We start from the raw sequence: 17,205 nt of genomic DNA, 5'->3' as shown, positions 1-17,205 counted from the left end.
AAAACTAACACTAGCACCTAATTTTATTTACATGCCTCAGAATCATTTCATGGAAATTCATGCATATTTATTTACCTGTAAGAAACTCACCAAATCAACTTATTCATTCAGATTTCTATTTTATAGAATTATTCACATACTAATTTTCTCTAGATATTACCCATAGTAATGGTATGACCAAAGGCTTATACACACTCAACTTTAATTTGCACTTTCTAACAAAAGAGTATAATGCTTTTTCCATCCCAGAATTTCCACTATTCTGCATTTTTAAAAAAGGTGTAAGCTAACTTTATATAAAGATTTTAAATATTTCTTGAGAGAACCATTATATGCTAAAATCTAACAATTGTTTCTTCCCAAAAAGTATGATTTTTGAGAGAAACTGAACTTTTCATCCTTAGGTTTTATTAACACTGATGTTTTCATTAGATAGGACATGTAATTTATATTGATAAGCACAATACTTCAAAAACAAATTGGACAATCATAAAATTTTGGGGTTGAAAGAAAATTGGAGAACATACACTATAACTCCGGTTTCCCAAAGCATCACATCATATTTTACAGATGGGGAAACTGAGGCCCAGAAAGGTTATATGTCTTGCTCATAAATTTGCTTTACATGATTATAAAAATTTTGACAAGATTAATTCCTTTAATTTCTCGTCACAAAGAGAAAGTGGTAGTTAGAATTTAGAAGGTTTTATATTTCAATATACCTATCGAACATAAATCAATGAGGCTTAAATCACAGAATAATTACAATTAAAACTGGGTTAAAGAAATGTAAATAAACTTTCAATATAGTGAAATTATCATTTCATGTGTCAATACTGTAGTTATCGTTTGGATTTATTACAAATTCCTAAGAGATAAGTAACTTGGAAATTTTCAAATGATAGCCACATTTGTGTTCTTCTAATGCCCCATTTGTTACAACAATCAATATTTTTATCATTATACTGATGTTTCAATAAGATATCTGTATATGCAACCAACTATTTTATTTTATAAAGCTCTATTAGAAAGGTCTAAAGTCACAAGGCAACTTAAATAAACTACAGATCATTCCATAAAATATTCTATATGTGGCAAAAAGCATATGTCTTTAAGTTTAACTAATATAAATGGAAGACTATTAATAAAAAGTAAATGACAGCAACAAAATCTATACCATTGACAAGTCGAGATACTACACATAGCACCAGATCATAGAGTTAATGTTAAAAAAAAACTCAAATAAACATGTGATAGGGGCACTACACAAAATGTCATGTGCTAACATCTGGAATTAAGATTACTGACAATGGGGAAAATAAAATGTCCCCAAAAAGTGAAGGCAAGGATTAAATCTTGGCACTCTTTTTATAGATGTTTTACACATAGAAATGTAATTCTTACAAAGAGCTGATTTCACTAAAAGTTTACAATTGTACTAATATTTTCTGTAAGAATGCAAGAAAATGAGTAAGATTAGTCAAAACTTTATTAACTTCTATCTTATTATGAACGAAGATAAAATTAATTGCAATTTTTCTATTAAACATTTCATGTCCCAAAGACCTGACATTACTGAGATTTCTTTAAAAAAAAAAAAAAGGTGAGTATTTAAGTGTCAAAAAACTTTTTTACTAAAAATATTTTTACTGAAAGTACTCATTTAGTATGTAATTTATGTTACATTATAAAGAACAGTTTGTTACTGGCTAGCAACTAAAAATCTCTGACAAGATAAGGGTTTAACCAGGATGTTTCTGTTGTAGTTAAAATACATCTTTTCCCAAGTAACATAACTACTAATTCTTTAATGAGTAGCATAGTAGAAAACACTAAAAAAAAAGAAAAGAAAAAATGAAATTCCAGTAAAGCTTTTCAGAAGAAAAATCTCAAGAAAAAGGGAGGACAAGCTAATGTTTCACACATTGAAAATCTAGTAACTGTTTTATGGATTAGTCTCTGGATTCTGTGCCAACAAAGTTGCACCACCAAGAGTCAGCATCATATAAGATGGTTCAACCTGATACGTGGAATCCCCAGTAAGAAACTGAGAGAAAGAGAAAAAAATCTCTCACAAAATGAGAGAAAGTATATCAAATCTATCTGAAATCATTCCTCAAGAAATACAAACTACGAGCAATACATTTATAAATTTATGTGTTTATCTAAAATAAAGACGCAACCTGTTAAAAAAAAAAGTGAGGGGGATTAAATTTAGGGCCAAAATTGAACTTTAGGGCATTTACATTACATAAATTTTTCGACTATTAACATTTCACGAAAAACAATGACCATATGAGGAAATATACTTTTCGATTACATGCTATCATCTATCAACTCTTAAATAATTTAAAAAGTATCTATATATGTTTAAATATATTACATCAGATAAAAGAAAGGACAATTTGGACATAAAGAAAAATCTAACTATCATAAGCACAAAACTCTGGTAATATAATCTCAATAGTGTGTGCTCTAGTTTATTATCAACAGGAATGCTATTTAATTAACTGTGAAAGTTAATAAGTTAAGAAAGACAAAGCAAGTATTAATTAAGCTATTATTATATTAGAACTTTTTCAAATATCTAAGATTTTGTAAAATATAGTCATGTAAACTAATGTAAAGCTATCATAAATTAAAATTGGTTATAAAATACCAATAAAACATTGAAATCCCGTATAATTCATACAAAAACTGGTTTTACAATTTAAAAAGGGCATCAAAAACTAAAAGTATATCCTTTTTAAAAGCCCATTTAAAAGGTAATAAGTAAATTGAGAAAAATATTATAAATTAACCAACATTTAATTATTCATGCAAAATATTTATAAAATATTGTCAAGGAAAAATGTTCTAGTGCTAATACAAAGAAAATTAATATACTGTTTTTTTAAAAAAGTTTTAAAACAATATTCTCCAGTTAGTAAGGAACACAAATCACTTAGATTTGCCTGCTTGAGACACAATTCTTTTGAAACCAAGCAATTGAAGGAAATGGTGTTGCAATACTCTCCTTTTAATGAAAACTGTGGCAGTGAAAAGGTCACATAAATAATCTGCACAATTCTATTCCATTAAGAAAGTCACAGTCTAACTCTAATGACTGCCAAAGAGGGGCTAAAAGTGTAAAAGAAAAAGTACACAGTCACCTGCAAAACATATTATATTCTGATTAAAAGTTGTTTTTAAATAGCCTTTAAATCTAAAACCCCTAAACAAAATATATTTGATATCTCAGAAATGTTTATGTAATCATGATTAATTCAATCATCTTACACTGGTTTTAAGAAATATATGATAATGAAAGTTCAAACTTATAAAATTCCCTTTAATTAATTAAATTAAAAATTCACAAAATCACAGAATTATGTGTTTGTTTAAAGATCAGAATTTTCTCTGTTCTAATTTTCAAACCACTTATACTACTAAAAACATTAGGGTAACAGATAATATCTATGCATACAAATTAAAGTTAACACAGTAAAATGCTTAACAGAAAAACTATATATATCTTTTTTCTACTGATATGACAGAATATAACCAATTAATCATTAATAAGTAACAAGCAGCAGCCAGAGTATGTTTTATGCTTCATTAAAACAACATTGAGGCCCATTACAGTACACAGCAAATGATGCTGGAAACCACCTTATACCCTTGCAAACCACATTCCCTTCTAACCTCATTTGGTGAGAGCAGCTAGAGGGTGAATGGCAATATACTCTCAAGTAAGCTTTTATTAAGTATGAGAAATAAATTATATTAAGTGTTATTTTTTGAACTCAGAAATGAGGGAAGGGGTTGTTAAGATATCAAATTTACTAAGAAAATAATTATGTGAGAAATAAGTTGCTGTCACAAGAGAGACTTGCCAGATATTGCTTTTAAGCATGTTGTTATACACACCTTTAGAATAAATTCTGTGACACAGAGATTACTCTGTGGTACTAAATGCCTGAGAGTAGACCAGAAAAAAAAATAGAGGGTAGGAGAAATGTTTTCCTAAACAATGTTAGCACTGCTCTCGTGGTATTAAGAAGCTCTTATTCCGTTTGTAATTACTAAGGTACTGAGGTGATGGGATTGTTAAGGACATGTTACAAATTGCTTTTCTATAACTCACTTCCGAACCTCAGTTTCTACTAAACATGATTCTACTTTGTTAGATCCTCATGACTGTGATCTCACCAAATACAATTCTAAAACTCGAAAATTACCTTGGAAATTTGTGAGAAGCCACAGAAAGGTCCTCGGAAGCACACACACATTAAATATTAATTATAATGATGACTGTCATCTTTTATAGTGATTATGTCATTATTTAGGAATGCTAATTAAGACATTAAATGACTTGGTAATAGCAAATGCATTAAGAAATATATTTGTACTTGTGCACTTAACAGCAAATCCAGTGTGGGGACTGAACCATAATCGACTACAGTTCTATTTTCTAAAATGTTGACATCTGAGCAAATGTTCCCATGGAATGTTTGCCTGATTCGTGGACTGACATTTCCTCTTTGTAACTTGCTTAACTAAAAAGGAGACATGCAGGCCAAACTCCACAGTGCCCGAGGCAGCAGGCTATTTGCCTGCCGCTGCAACTTGTGCGTGGTTTCTCTTTTACTTCCCTCTTGCCCTACCGCCCCTCAGCCCTTCACTGTCTCTTTATTTTGACATGCGTATTATCTTAGCTGATTTCAATCATCTTACAGGAGTGGATGACATACCTTAAAAGATTAAGCTTTCCCACCTGGGATTTGTCCAGAAATTCAGTGTATTATAGCTTCTCAGAGACTTCTTCATTCTCCTATATTCTTGTGTTATCAATAGTAGCTTTCTTTCTTATTTTATGTTTAAGTATGGGATACAGGCAGCTACGCTGATGGAGTCAGTTTGTACTGTCACTCATCTTTCATTTAACTTCAAGCTTCACTTCCTTTGTCTAATTCTTTGCTGCCATCTATGTGTATAAAAGAGCACAACATTCTTAAACACACCAGAAACTTCCTCTGTTTCAAAAACAATCATGTCTCTAATCTAAAGGGATGAAGAAGGAAGCTTTAGGAATAATTTGCTTCCCTACTCAAACGTAAAAGCTTCTTATCAGGAGTTTCCATTTCTTTCTCTGTGAAGCAAATTTATAAAACTGAAAAACAACCTGAAGGTACATTATTTACCATAATATTATTGAAAACAACCAACAGATTTTTTCCATTATTGCTGTTGATAAATTTTAGTTAATTTGCAAATTTGATGAACTTATGCTTGAAAAAGAAAAGGCAACAAAGTTGAAATTTTAAGTCACTTAAGTAAATAATTCCAGTAAGATAAAGTAATGTTTGCTAAATTACAATCTAAATACCTTGTCAAATGATAGAATAAAATGATCACTACACCAAAACGCTTTCATAATACTTAATATAAAGCAAATGAAAAGCAAACAGATAAAAAATTATTTACTCACATTATTTAAACAACCAATAACTCGAATATTGTAACATAATAAACAACTAACCTTTGTCAAATATTCAAACACTTCTTCTCTAGGGAAGATGGAAAAATCTATCAGACCATACCAAAGAACCTCTCAGCCTCTCCTTTAGAACAGACCATACTGGCTTGAATTGTCCGAAGATATGTTAGTGTCAAACAAACAAAGAGAAAGGCACTCTAGTGTGAGCCATATGGGAATGTTAAAACAAACAAACAAACAAACAAAAACCCTGCCCCCAACACCATTTAACAATTAATCCATGCAGTCAAGGTAAAGACTGGTTTTTTACCATCAATACTAATGATGTGGGTTAACAGTCTTGAAGAATGTCCCTAAAAGATTTATTTTGTCATTACCACTAATTTCTAAAAGAGTTTACTGTTACATATTTTAAAAAATAAAACCTGGCACCAATGAAATGTATGAAATGGGAGTAGAAAGGAAACTCAGGAAAAGATTTTTTTTTTAACCCTGATATACCAAACAACATAAGAGAGTTCAAAACTGCTGCCTCTTCTCTATCAACTCTCATTTAGAATAACTGCGCAACTGCTATCAACACAATATTCCTCTTCTCTGGTAAACATTTCATTTTAATTATCAACACGAGTTGGGCTAATCTTTCAGGATGCAGTATTTTCTAAATAATCAGTCTTCTAATGATAAACAACACAGTTTTAACATGCCAAACTAACGTTTTTCTGCATGGTTTTTTATAAATAAAACAAATTTAAATATGTTGTGGATTACATTTTAAATGAACATTTCCAAACTATGAACATATTATGTAATTTTTTAAAAAGTAAAAGTAATACCTACTAATCACTCATCTTTGATGTTAGACATTTTTCAAAAAACAGAAACCTGATACCTTAAAACAATTTTCATATGATTTATTTCTTGCTGGCACTGGTAAGGAATCCAATTAATGATTTAAAGTAGAAAGCAGAAAAAATTCTTATGAATGACATTTTTTGAACTAGAAAAGGTTTCATTTTATTTTTCCATACTGACTTTAAGGCTCCAACTGTAACAAAGCAAATTTTATAAACTCTACCTATATGTAAGGATAAAGTAGAAATCATATTTAATCTTAAACTTTACTAGGTATTTTAAAAGAGGAATTAAGTTTAATTTTTTAAATATACACACAAATTTTGGGGTGAGGGAGACACATTATGGTATTAAACAAAGTATCATGTATGTCTTCATCTTAATTCATGTAAATTATGTTCTGTAAACTAATTAAGAATTTGGCCAGGCATGATGGCTCACACCTGTAATCCCAGCACTTTGGGAGGCCGAGGCAGGCAGATCACCTGAGGTCAAGAATTTGAGGCCAGCCTGGCCAACATGGTGAAACCCTGTCTCTACTAAAAATATAAAAATTAGCCATGCATAGTAGTGGGCACCTGTAATCCTAGCTACTGAGGGACAAGTGCTTGAACCAGGAGACAGAGGTTGCAGTGAGCCAACACGATGCCACTGCACTCTGCACTCCAGCCTGGGCAACAGAGTAAGACTCCGTGTCCCTGCAAAAAAAAGAAAAATCCTAAAAACAGTTTCCATTCATCATTAAAAATCCGAAGTCAAAGTTTTACTCACAATATATTTACTAACTTATGTTCACCCCCCATTTTTATAAATAGCATCTAGAAATTAATATTATGGTAAACACGTACATTTAGCTATTCGCATTAATTTTAGCTTAATATATTAAATAATAGCTGCAATACTAAAATAATGCTGCTTTGGATTTTATTTAGTAAACATGCCACTATTTATAAATACATTAAGGTGAAAAACCCAACAAGCATACCTTTGTGTGGTCTACTAATTAATTATAAGCAAAATTCCAAACATTATTAGCTGTTATCAAAATTACAATACCACCTAGATCTAATGAAACAGAACAATCTGTTTGAACAGGGAAAGGAGAACTTTCATAGAGTGTTCTCTCTCATATAAATTCTTAATGGACTATAAAGGACTTTTTAAGTGGTTTTAGATTTGAATTCAATTGCTCAAATCTACAACAGGCTTCCAAGAAGAATTTGAGCCAGATGACACACAGGCACCCACTAACAGCATACACTCCTGCCTACTCTGATGAATACAAAGTCAAAAATGCTCAGTTTCTTCCTACGAACCATGGGAATACACCACGCGTATTTACAACAGTGGCGTTTATTCACTCTAAACATAAACATGAAATTATAAAATAAAAAAAGGTTTTGTATTGCAATTTTGCCCTGTAACAAAACAAAGTGGTTACAAACTGTATCAAATATCATGGGGATTGTGTCCATACAGGTAAAGGGACAACAGGACTGATCAGAATGAAATGGGAACTTATAGAACAAAAGCAAACGAAACCATAACCTTATTGGAACATACAGGTTTGTTCCATCCACACTATCTATCCACAGAGGTTAAAAGCATCCAGTCTTTGATCCAAGTACCTACTCACTTTACCTGTAAGAGAGCTAATTCTTCTAGAAACAAAATGCACTATAGTATACGTGGATATTAGGTCTAAATGCAAACACACCTCATCAATACTCAGGCTTTCAAAGTTGTACTCACTGCTCTTTAACAAGCAAAGCTTTCTGTTCATAAGAAATCTTTATTATTTGAACATTCATAATTTGCTAACAAACTAGAGTGATTCTGTGTTGCTCTAAGCTCAACTAAGAATGAAACATGACAAAATAACAATGAATTTTAAAACTCATATAATATCATAATATCATAAAAGGCCATATAGATTCATAGATCTACTAAGCAAAATAAGTGATCTTAAGAGACTACATATGGAGTTACAGTTTGTGTATACTAATACATGGACAAAAATGTATTTTCAATGCTAAAGCAGAAAAATTTATTTTTAAATTTTAGAAAATAGGTTAATTCACATTATATTTATATAACTGACTTGACAATTTCATTTAAAAATAAATGCATGCATAGAAACAAGGTGCTCATTCTAACAATGTCCTCAAAAAGAAATTGTAGTGAATATTATTCACCTCTCGTAGCTTTTAGGGAAACTAACTTGCAAACCACCATGATACAGGTATTCAAAATTTAAAATTTTATATTGAATTAAATTGTACTACTCTAACCAAAAAGATGATGATCATTCCTGATGAGTTAGTACCATGGATTTCTGTTTTTCTAATATATTAATTTTATGTTAGTATCACTGATGTGCTAACATTGCACCTGGTATTGTTGAATCTGGGGATCTTCTAGCTATTCAAATATTCTTTCATATGGTATTATTTATAACCAGTTCCCCCCAGCAAGGGGAGAACAATGTTTTTAACTCAAACCTACTGCACCAAAACTTCATTTCACTGTAGTAAACAGTGAGAATGACAAGAGTGGTCAAACTGAAAGCATTAGAGTCCTGTGGTCTCTTCCCCTCACAGCTCAATGACACAGCCTGCCTAGATCTTCTTAGTAGTGTGACAGGAAGAGAGAGGGGCATCAGATCTGCAGTTGGAGGCTAGGTAGCGTGTGGCTGCTTATCAATTGAGAGTCCAGGTGAGCACCTGTGAAATAAGTGCTTGGCTGGTTCTTTGCCAAAATCTCTGCCACTTTAGAATTCTATAGCCCATCTATTAAAAAACAAAGGATTCAAAACATCACTTTCTGCTTTAGGATATGTCATAGCCAGTTAACATTTTGGTGGCAGGAAATACAGTCATTTGAATGGGGAAGACTTTCTTGCAATCATTTCGAACAGCAGCTCAGGCAAATGACAGTCCTCTGTCCCAGGCAGAAATACCAAGGACTGACACATTAACCATGTAACCTTAGCCCGTCCATTTCTCTGAATAATTTGCCTCAAGTGAGACTACATTGTGAGCAGGCAGCACACTGGGATTGAAGTGAAGGAGGACCCTAGTAGTTAATGAGCATTTCCTTCCCCCGTGCCCACTGTATTCATTGATTGCCTCCTTCATCAGGACTTGGGGTGGTGAGGGACCAATCCCAGGAGAGGTATTATTGCAGAAAGGATGGTCGGGGGCTTTACTGAGAAGCTTATGCTCAAGTTCGGGTGTAGTTAAAGGAATAAGACAAGTAGACATCTAGGGGAAAAGAGTTACAGTCAAGTCCATGTACATAGGCCCACAAGTACAATCATGTCTTAAGTAAACACAGCCTAAGGGAGGTGCTTGTTGCATGGATGAGAAAATAGAGGCATAAAAGGGCTGAGAGCCCTCTCAGAGTCACACAGTAAGAAGGATTTTAAGGCACAGACCCAGGGTCTGGAGTGGACCCGGATATGAAGTTTTAGAGTCTGCCCCAGGAATTGTGATGTATACTCCCGATATGAAACCCTGCCTGGACCACAATTTCTTGTGAGAACATTTCCCCTTCTGCCCCATGGCAATCATCTATTCCAGTAGTGGTCATAACGCCTCCCTGCTGCATCCGCTGGGCACAGAGCCTGGTAAAGGGCTGATGGCTGTATTCACACACGTTCACTTACTGAACACTAACATATGCAATTGTATGGGCCGTAGGCCAGGCCCTCACCCATGTTTAAGGATGTTCTAACAGTTTCTCTTTCCTTCTAACAGCAATAGCTATGCTCCCTGCCTACTCCTTACTTTGCTGCTCTACTCACACAGCCTTCAGACTTCCCAGGGTCCAAAATAAATAAATGAATGAATAAGAACACAGAAGAACAGTCCCTCTCGACTGTTTGCTCTGGGTTTTTAATAGGCTACCCCTGTCCTTACTGTAATTACACAGTAAAGGGCCACGCTGTTGCATTTTGTTTTGTTCTATAATTGGGTTAGTCAGGCACTAACCAGATGTTCAACCATAGACTCCCTCCCTTCCCTAACTGCTCTTCCCGACCATAGTGCAATTCTCCAAATGTATGTGTTCACTCACCCCTCCCCCTCAATTACAACAGCCCCAAGAGGTGCAGGCTTCTTGGGGATGAATATGGGGGTCAGCTACTAAGATATGAATTTCAACTCTCAGAATCACCAGGAAAATGTCACTGGAGATGACAATTCTTTAGCTTGGGTAGTAAAGTTGCTTAGGCCTTTTCCCATGGGCCACAAATTTAATTCCCATGACAATTTTTAATCCCAACTCCATTCCTTTAACTAGCTTTTCTGTCTCACCCCTCCTCGGTCCTAACTTCCTGCCAGGTCATTATTGCACTAGCCCCTTGACTCCCAATCAACTCTGCTTCCTGACTGGCATCCCAAGCTTCAAGTCTCCCTTGGAGGAGTGTTTAGACTCAACGCCTTGGGGCTTCCATGGTCAGAATCTGCTAACTTGTCCTGCACAACTGTGTGAAAAAAAATCTCAGCTCCTGCCACACAATCATGCCCCAGTTTACCTCCCAGGCACTCATGCCTCTTAGCTGTCCTGAAACAAAATTAAACAAATAGCTTACACAGAGACTTGAAAAGGAAAGTAGTACAGATAATAAAGGGTTAGAAAAAGAGTAGAAAGTATGGAATTATTCAATCTGAGTAACAGAAAGTGAAAGAAAGACATACTCATGATATTTAAAAGAAAGAATTTGAAAATCCTTCTCAAAACTAAAAAGAAGACTAAGTGACTTTCTGTCAACACTAAAGACACATTCCACAATGGAATAATTGTAATTTCTTTGAGAAAAATCAAGGCAATTCCAACATGGCATTGTGAGAAAAAAGAAAAAAACATTGCACTATGTTCACTGTAGAGAGATCTCACCAACACCACTACTTCGAAAATCATGTTAAGATTATTAAAGATGCTGTGAGAAATGGGAGATAAATCAAAAATCACGACAGCAATGAATGTTAAACAATTAAGAAACTTACACAGCAAGAAATATACAAACTAACCAACCACATAACCACAACAAAAAAGCAGTTTCCTAAAACATTTTCTCCATCAAATGGGCAAGACTACACACTGGATAATTTGTTCCTACTTGGATGATGTCATCATGCTAGGTTTAACTTCTTTTAATAACTAGTACATTTCAGTCATCTCTCACTTTCTCCCACATAACATCAAACCAGCCTTTCAATGACCTACTTCATGACTCATAATTTTTCTGTTTATGATTCAGAAAAATGTCTTCAGTCAGTATTTCCCAGACTGTTGTGGGTTTATTCCAAGAACCAATTTCATCTTCATTGGTTTCCTACAGGAAACCAGACCAACTTCCTATTATTTTATTTTCCTTACTTTTAGCATACCATAGCCCACATCAAATTAACTGGAAGTAAGAGTGATAGGAGACTTTATTCTGTACAAACAGAAGCCAACACAAACAATAGACAGTCTAGAAGTCACAGATTCAAAATTAAATGCAAATATGTGCTAATATTAGAATCTGTTTTCAAAAGGACACCAAACAAAATCACAAGAAGTTTATTTTAATTAATTTTATGGCAAATATTACAATGTCAGAAATAACTTTTGTCTAAATATATCTATAAATACAATAAAGTCTACAAAGCTGATTAATATAGATAAATTAACTATAAGAAATAAAATATGTATTTTTCCATCCTAATTCCTTCCCTAACAAGCTACAAGAAAAAAAAAAAAGCAAACAACTGCAACTCACCATGGAGAGCCTTAAAGAGGTTGAGGGAACATAGTAGAATGCCGCCAGCAGCCTAGTAGGAGAGCAGTCTGTGATCACAGGGCGCCATCACCCCCACCCCCTCCCCAAGCCCACTCTGGCCATGACTAAGCCAGAGCATCAACAGTGGTATGGAACAAGGAATTTTGAAGGATATCATAAGAGGACCTTGTACTCATACTAAGTACTTGAGAAGTATTTATTATCTCAGACTATGTACTGTTTAGGAAAAGAGGTTTCTGAATATCAAGAACTTTGGTATAAACATATATCAGAGTCTCTCTATTCTTATTATTTCTGACTGCAGTTGTAGTTTTGGGCTTTAAAAGCTCACTGAGTCATTACTTAACTGGTAAGTAATAGGATTATTTTATATCAAACTCAAAAATCGATACATTAAAGGAGAAGGTCTAAGAAGAATGCATTTAAGGTACATATTCTATATGGAAAAACCAAGAAACCTGAAACACTAGAACAAGCGTTCTCAAAGTACCGTTCCCAGACCAGAGGACAGCATCATCTGGACACATCCTAAATGCAAGTTCTAAGACTCTACCCTCAACCTAAAGAATCAGGGATTCTGAAGAGAGGCCTAGCAACCCACATATGATGCTACAAGCTGGATCTATCATATTCTGTCTTGTCCCTCTACATAAAAATTTCTGGGAAAAAAATGCATTCAATTTGCACTTCCCTTTATAAACTCTCAACTTCTAAACCCCTTGCACTCTGGCTAAGTTCTTCTATCAGGTCCCTAAAATGTTCCTTTCAAAGTCACAAATCCTCACTGGCCTAACTGGCAAGGACAATGACTTTTCCTGGTCCTCATGGTCATAGCCTTATCGCCTCTTGCTTGCACTGACCTAATTTCTTGACTGCCATGGCACAATCCCACCTTCTGCCTCCTCCACTCCTGTCATCAGCTCTACTTATTCTCTTCCCACCCTCTCACTATAGCATGTTTCCAAGATTCAATGTTCCATCCTCTACCTACCTTTCCCCAGTTACTACTTGGCATCTTTAAGACCTCAAGAGTCGAATATATACCTCTGTATCCTAGATCTCTCTCAAAACTCATAGCATAGTTTAAGCTACCTTATAACCTGCTTCCCTTGAATGTTCTTCAAGTAATGCCAGCAAAATGTTTCCAAAAGGGAGCTTCTTTCTCCAACCCCACTCCCATAGTTCCTCTTTGAATGTTGGTTTCTAGTACTGGCACCATTGACCCTCTGGTCCCCTGGGCACTGGAGCCCTGGGTTTCCCTCTTCTCTAGTGACCACATCAGTGCACAGAGGAGTCAGCCCCACCTGGCAACCTGTTTCATTCCTCACCCCCACCCCCATTTCTAGTGACACCATCCTCACCCAGCAACTTCCTAGCTCTTCTTAAGCCCTATCTCTAGACTCTTACCTCTAAACGTCATCACTGAATATATCTCCCCCACTTGTTCAAAACATAGGGAGGCTGCCCAGGCACAGCCCAGTTTCCTACCTGGCCTTATCTCACATTTCTCCTCATATTGGTTCTGCTCAGCTTATCTAGAATGCTCATGATGCTGCAAACATTCCCAAGTTTTTTCACTTCTCTTTGCTTTACATTATTACCACCATTTCAATTATTAGGTTCCCACCATGTCTGTACCTGACCTCTCTATACCTCAACACTAGAGCCAGTGTCAATTCCACCTTGCACTATCCATAATAGCCTCAGACAGAAGCTCTCTCTTAATCTCCTCTAAAGAATCAGACATTTGTGCAAATCACCCCTACTAAAGTTGAAATCCCCACAGTAGAAGTGTATCTGACACATCTTTTTGTCCTCCACTGTACTAGGCATGATACCCTGCATGAGGTATGTACTCAATAAATATTTGTTGGAAGATTAAATGACCTTACAAACCAAAATTCTCACTTAAGAGTACTATTTCTGTCCATTAACCAACCTTTAAGAAAAGCAGCCAAAATACAATAAAAACAGATAAACTTCACATGAGTTGCAACGTAGAGGGGATCAACTCCATCTTCTATGCTTTCTATTATTTACAGTACAACTACACCAGAATGATAACAAAAACACTGTCATGCTTACTACAACTAAGAAAACCAACTATATCATATGTCCAAATTATAAATACATTTTGGAGACAGAAAAGAATCAGCCCATTTAATATTAAAATGACAAGGGGAAGGCCTTCTATAAATAAACCTTTATAAAAATTTTCTGCATCTTCCATTACAATTTATAGCTTCTAGAAGTGATAAACTATCTACAATTACAAAGGAAACTTCTTAATCTAAAGGAGACTGAATAACAGAATTTCATTCCAAAACATTCTGTTTTGTCTGGAAGATACTCTCACGGCTGCTCAGGAAGGTCAAGAAGCAGCCAGATGAATTATAATGTGGAAGATAGACTGACTGCCTCAATTAGGGAAAAATAAAGTCTTCATTCCTGGAATGGTAGAGTCACCGCTTCTCTTTGGGAAACAAGGGATGTAATTTCTCAAGCATAGTATGCATAAAGGACTTTGCAAAATGAAAAAACACACAGAGAATCATTTAGAAAAATAGCTCTGCTCTAACTTAAACACCTTGGTACCTTTCACAGACTTTGGTGAAAGTCTAGATATAGAACAGAATCATCATGGATTAAAAAAAAATTTTTTTTCATAGACATCAGAGGCAGGTCTTTATTCATCAATATGCACTCATCCTTCGAGGTTAATGCTTTAAAGAGATATGTATAATGAAGACTGACACTCAGTTATAAGATTGAGTTTATTGCCATATTTCTCTCACTATGTTCTCCACCTGGTTTCATATGAAATGAAACTTCATTATTTCTTCCCTAAACAAGCAAAGGTACACAGAATAGGTATTTAGCTTCCATTATATGCAAACTTGGAAATACAGAAAAATAGCAAATCATCTAAAAAAAAAGACTTTCAGAAATAAGACTCCTTATAACTTAACGGTTACTTGCTTTTATTTCTAAAGTCCACTAACCATCCTGACTGAGTATCTAAATAGAACTTGTATCATCGTGACTTCAGATTTCACTCATTCATGTGAGCAGGAGGCCACATGAATCAAGCAGATCAAAAACTTGAATTAAGCAGATCACTAGAACCGTAAGGATGGGCCTGTGATGTTTACCATGATTCCTTCCAGAAATGAGAATAGAGGGGAAAATCCACACTAGCCTTACCACATTGAGGAGAGAGACTAAAAAGCTATCTTCCAATGATTTTTACTATTCACAATAAAAAAAGTTAATTCAGCTAATTTTAACATATTATTGGGACTCAAAAATATTCCCTCAGCCAATAATTTAGCCACTACCAAAAATTAATATTAACACAAAGGTTTTACTTAGTTACATCTTCCAATATTTTAACAAAACATTTAATTCACAATCTGCTATTTGAAATGGCAAAAAACACATCCATGGGATTCATGGCCATAAGGAACAACCCAAAATTAACAAATCATGCTGTTTCAGTATTAGTGGTAAGATTTTTCATATTGTTCAATAACAGACAAGAGACTTTTTAAATATCTATAAGTACTTCAATTAGTATTAATACTTAAACTAACACTGATTATTCAACTTGAAGACAACCAGTGGTTATACTACTGCACTGAGAAGCAACAGACACAAATAAAATACAGAACGCCGCAAGAACACAGCCAGAGAAATCGTAATGAAAATGCTTACTTTGACGTGGCTCTGGGCTCCAAGGTTGTAGATCTCTGTGGGCTTTACTTCATTAATGATCTTCACAAGGCAGGTACTGTCAGTGAGATCACCATAGTGCAACTTCATGTCTTTAGGATACAAAAACACACCATTAGATAGAGAAAAACAACATAAGCTCAACTTTTTAAAATATCATAATTGAAATGTATATTTTGAAAGTCTGAAAACAAGGGTCAAAATTGAAGTGTGCTGATGGTTCTGGAGCAGAAGAATATAACTGTAATATTTAATTACCTAAATAATACAAAGATAGCTACATATTACCTATGTCTATAAAAGATTTTGGTGGTAAACTCAGAAAAACTTTCTTTTAAAGCATAATATCATGAACATGTTATACAATAATATATCTTAGGGCTCCAGGTGGTTGTAAAATGTGTTCTATAAGAATGAGATTCAGAAAAAGAAAACCTTGTAATAACATGTATACCATCTAAACAAATCTATAAGACTGATGATGATAAAGATAGCTCTGTTTTCTTTAGATATTTTTATCTAGCAATTTTTAAATGCCTTATAAATATCAATCCTTATACCCAGCATGAATGCCTGATGTAGGGACATCATTGATTAAAGGACAAAGCCTATTTGAACTCCTAAATCTAAACAGATCCTTACACTGACTTCATTAGTATAAGAATTTGACACATGTGGATGGGTGATTTACTAACTTGGTCTTTTCATTATTTTTACATAATATTGATCTATAACTAGGTCCAATGGCAGGACCATTCTGAACTTTGCACAAAAATAATGATTTTCAAAGACAATGTACTTAATGACTTAAAGCCTTTTCTGTAAAAAAAAAAAACTGCATCATCTTCCTGATGCTATCACTATCTATGCAAATAACCCAAACCTTGAAACATGCAGGGGTTGGGGGTGAATATAAAACCACGTACGGTTTACTATACAACTGCATTTTCCTTACTGGCTGGAAAAACTGGCCACATAATGCAGGCTGAACTTGAAGTTAAAATCCCTGTGTCCTGGTGCCAGCTCTGCCTTCTTCATAGTGTGCAACCTTGGAAAACTCAAAACCCCTCTGTCTCCATCTCCTCAACTGTTGGCATAAGCTCAAACGGGAAAATGCTCTCCCTGGGCTATAAAACTGTAAAGCTACATACAGACAAATTAACAAAAACAAAACAATTGCAAATACAATAATCAGTAATTTAAAACAGTTCTGATTGCCATTTTGGGGGCCCATTTTGACAAATTATTTTAAAAAATAATTAAATGTACAAAGATTGTTTTAATTGATTAAATTAGACCAAATATAAAAAGCAGGTTGGTGCACTGTCAGTATGGAACTGCTCTTACCTGA

At 34.4% G+C, this 17,205-nt stretch overlaps 1 protein-coding gene across 2 annotated transcripts in view; it reads right to left on the bottom strand.

The window, feature by feature from the left end:
* GMDS (GDP-mannose 4,6-dehydratase) overlaps positions 1-17,205 on the bottom strand; it is a 643,170-nt gene that overhangs the window by 494,820 nt on the left and 131,145 nt on the right. For both annotated transcript variants that reach the window (XR_013533842.1, XM_002746279.5), the window contains exon 4: positions 15,837-15,946. Coding sequence is in view for 1 of the 2 variants with exons in the window: in XM_002746279.5 (XP_002746325.1) it covers positions 15,837-15,946 (110 nt within the window). In the remaining variant the exon portion in view is untranslated. The remainder of the gene's footprint in view (positions 1-15,836; positions 15,947-17,205) is intronic.

The sequence above is a fragment of the Callithrix jacchus genome, chromosome 4, assembly GCF_049354715.1.
Source record: "Callithrix jacchus isolate 240 chromosome 4, calJac240_pri, whole genome shotgun sequence".
NCBI lineage: Eukaryota > Metazoa > Chordata > Mammalia > Primates > Cebidae > Callithrix > Callithrix jacchus.
The sequence above is the reverse complement of the archived record's forward strand: the minus strand, read 5'-3'. Positions and strand labels throughout refer to the sequence as shown.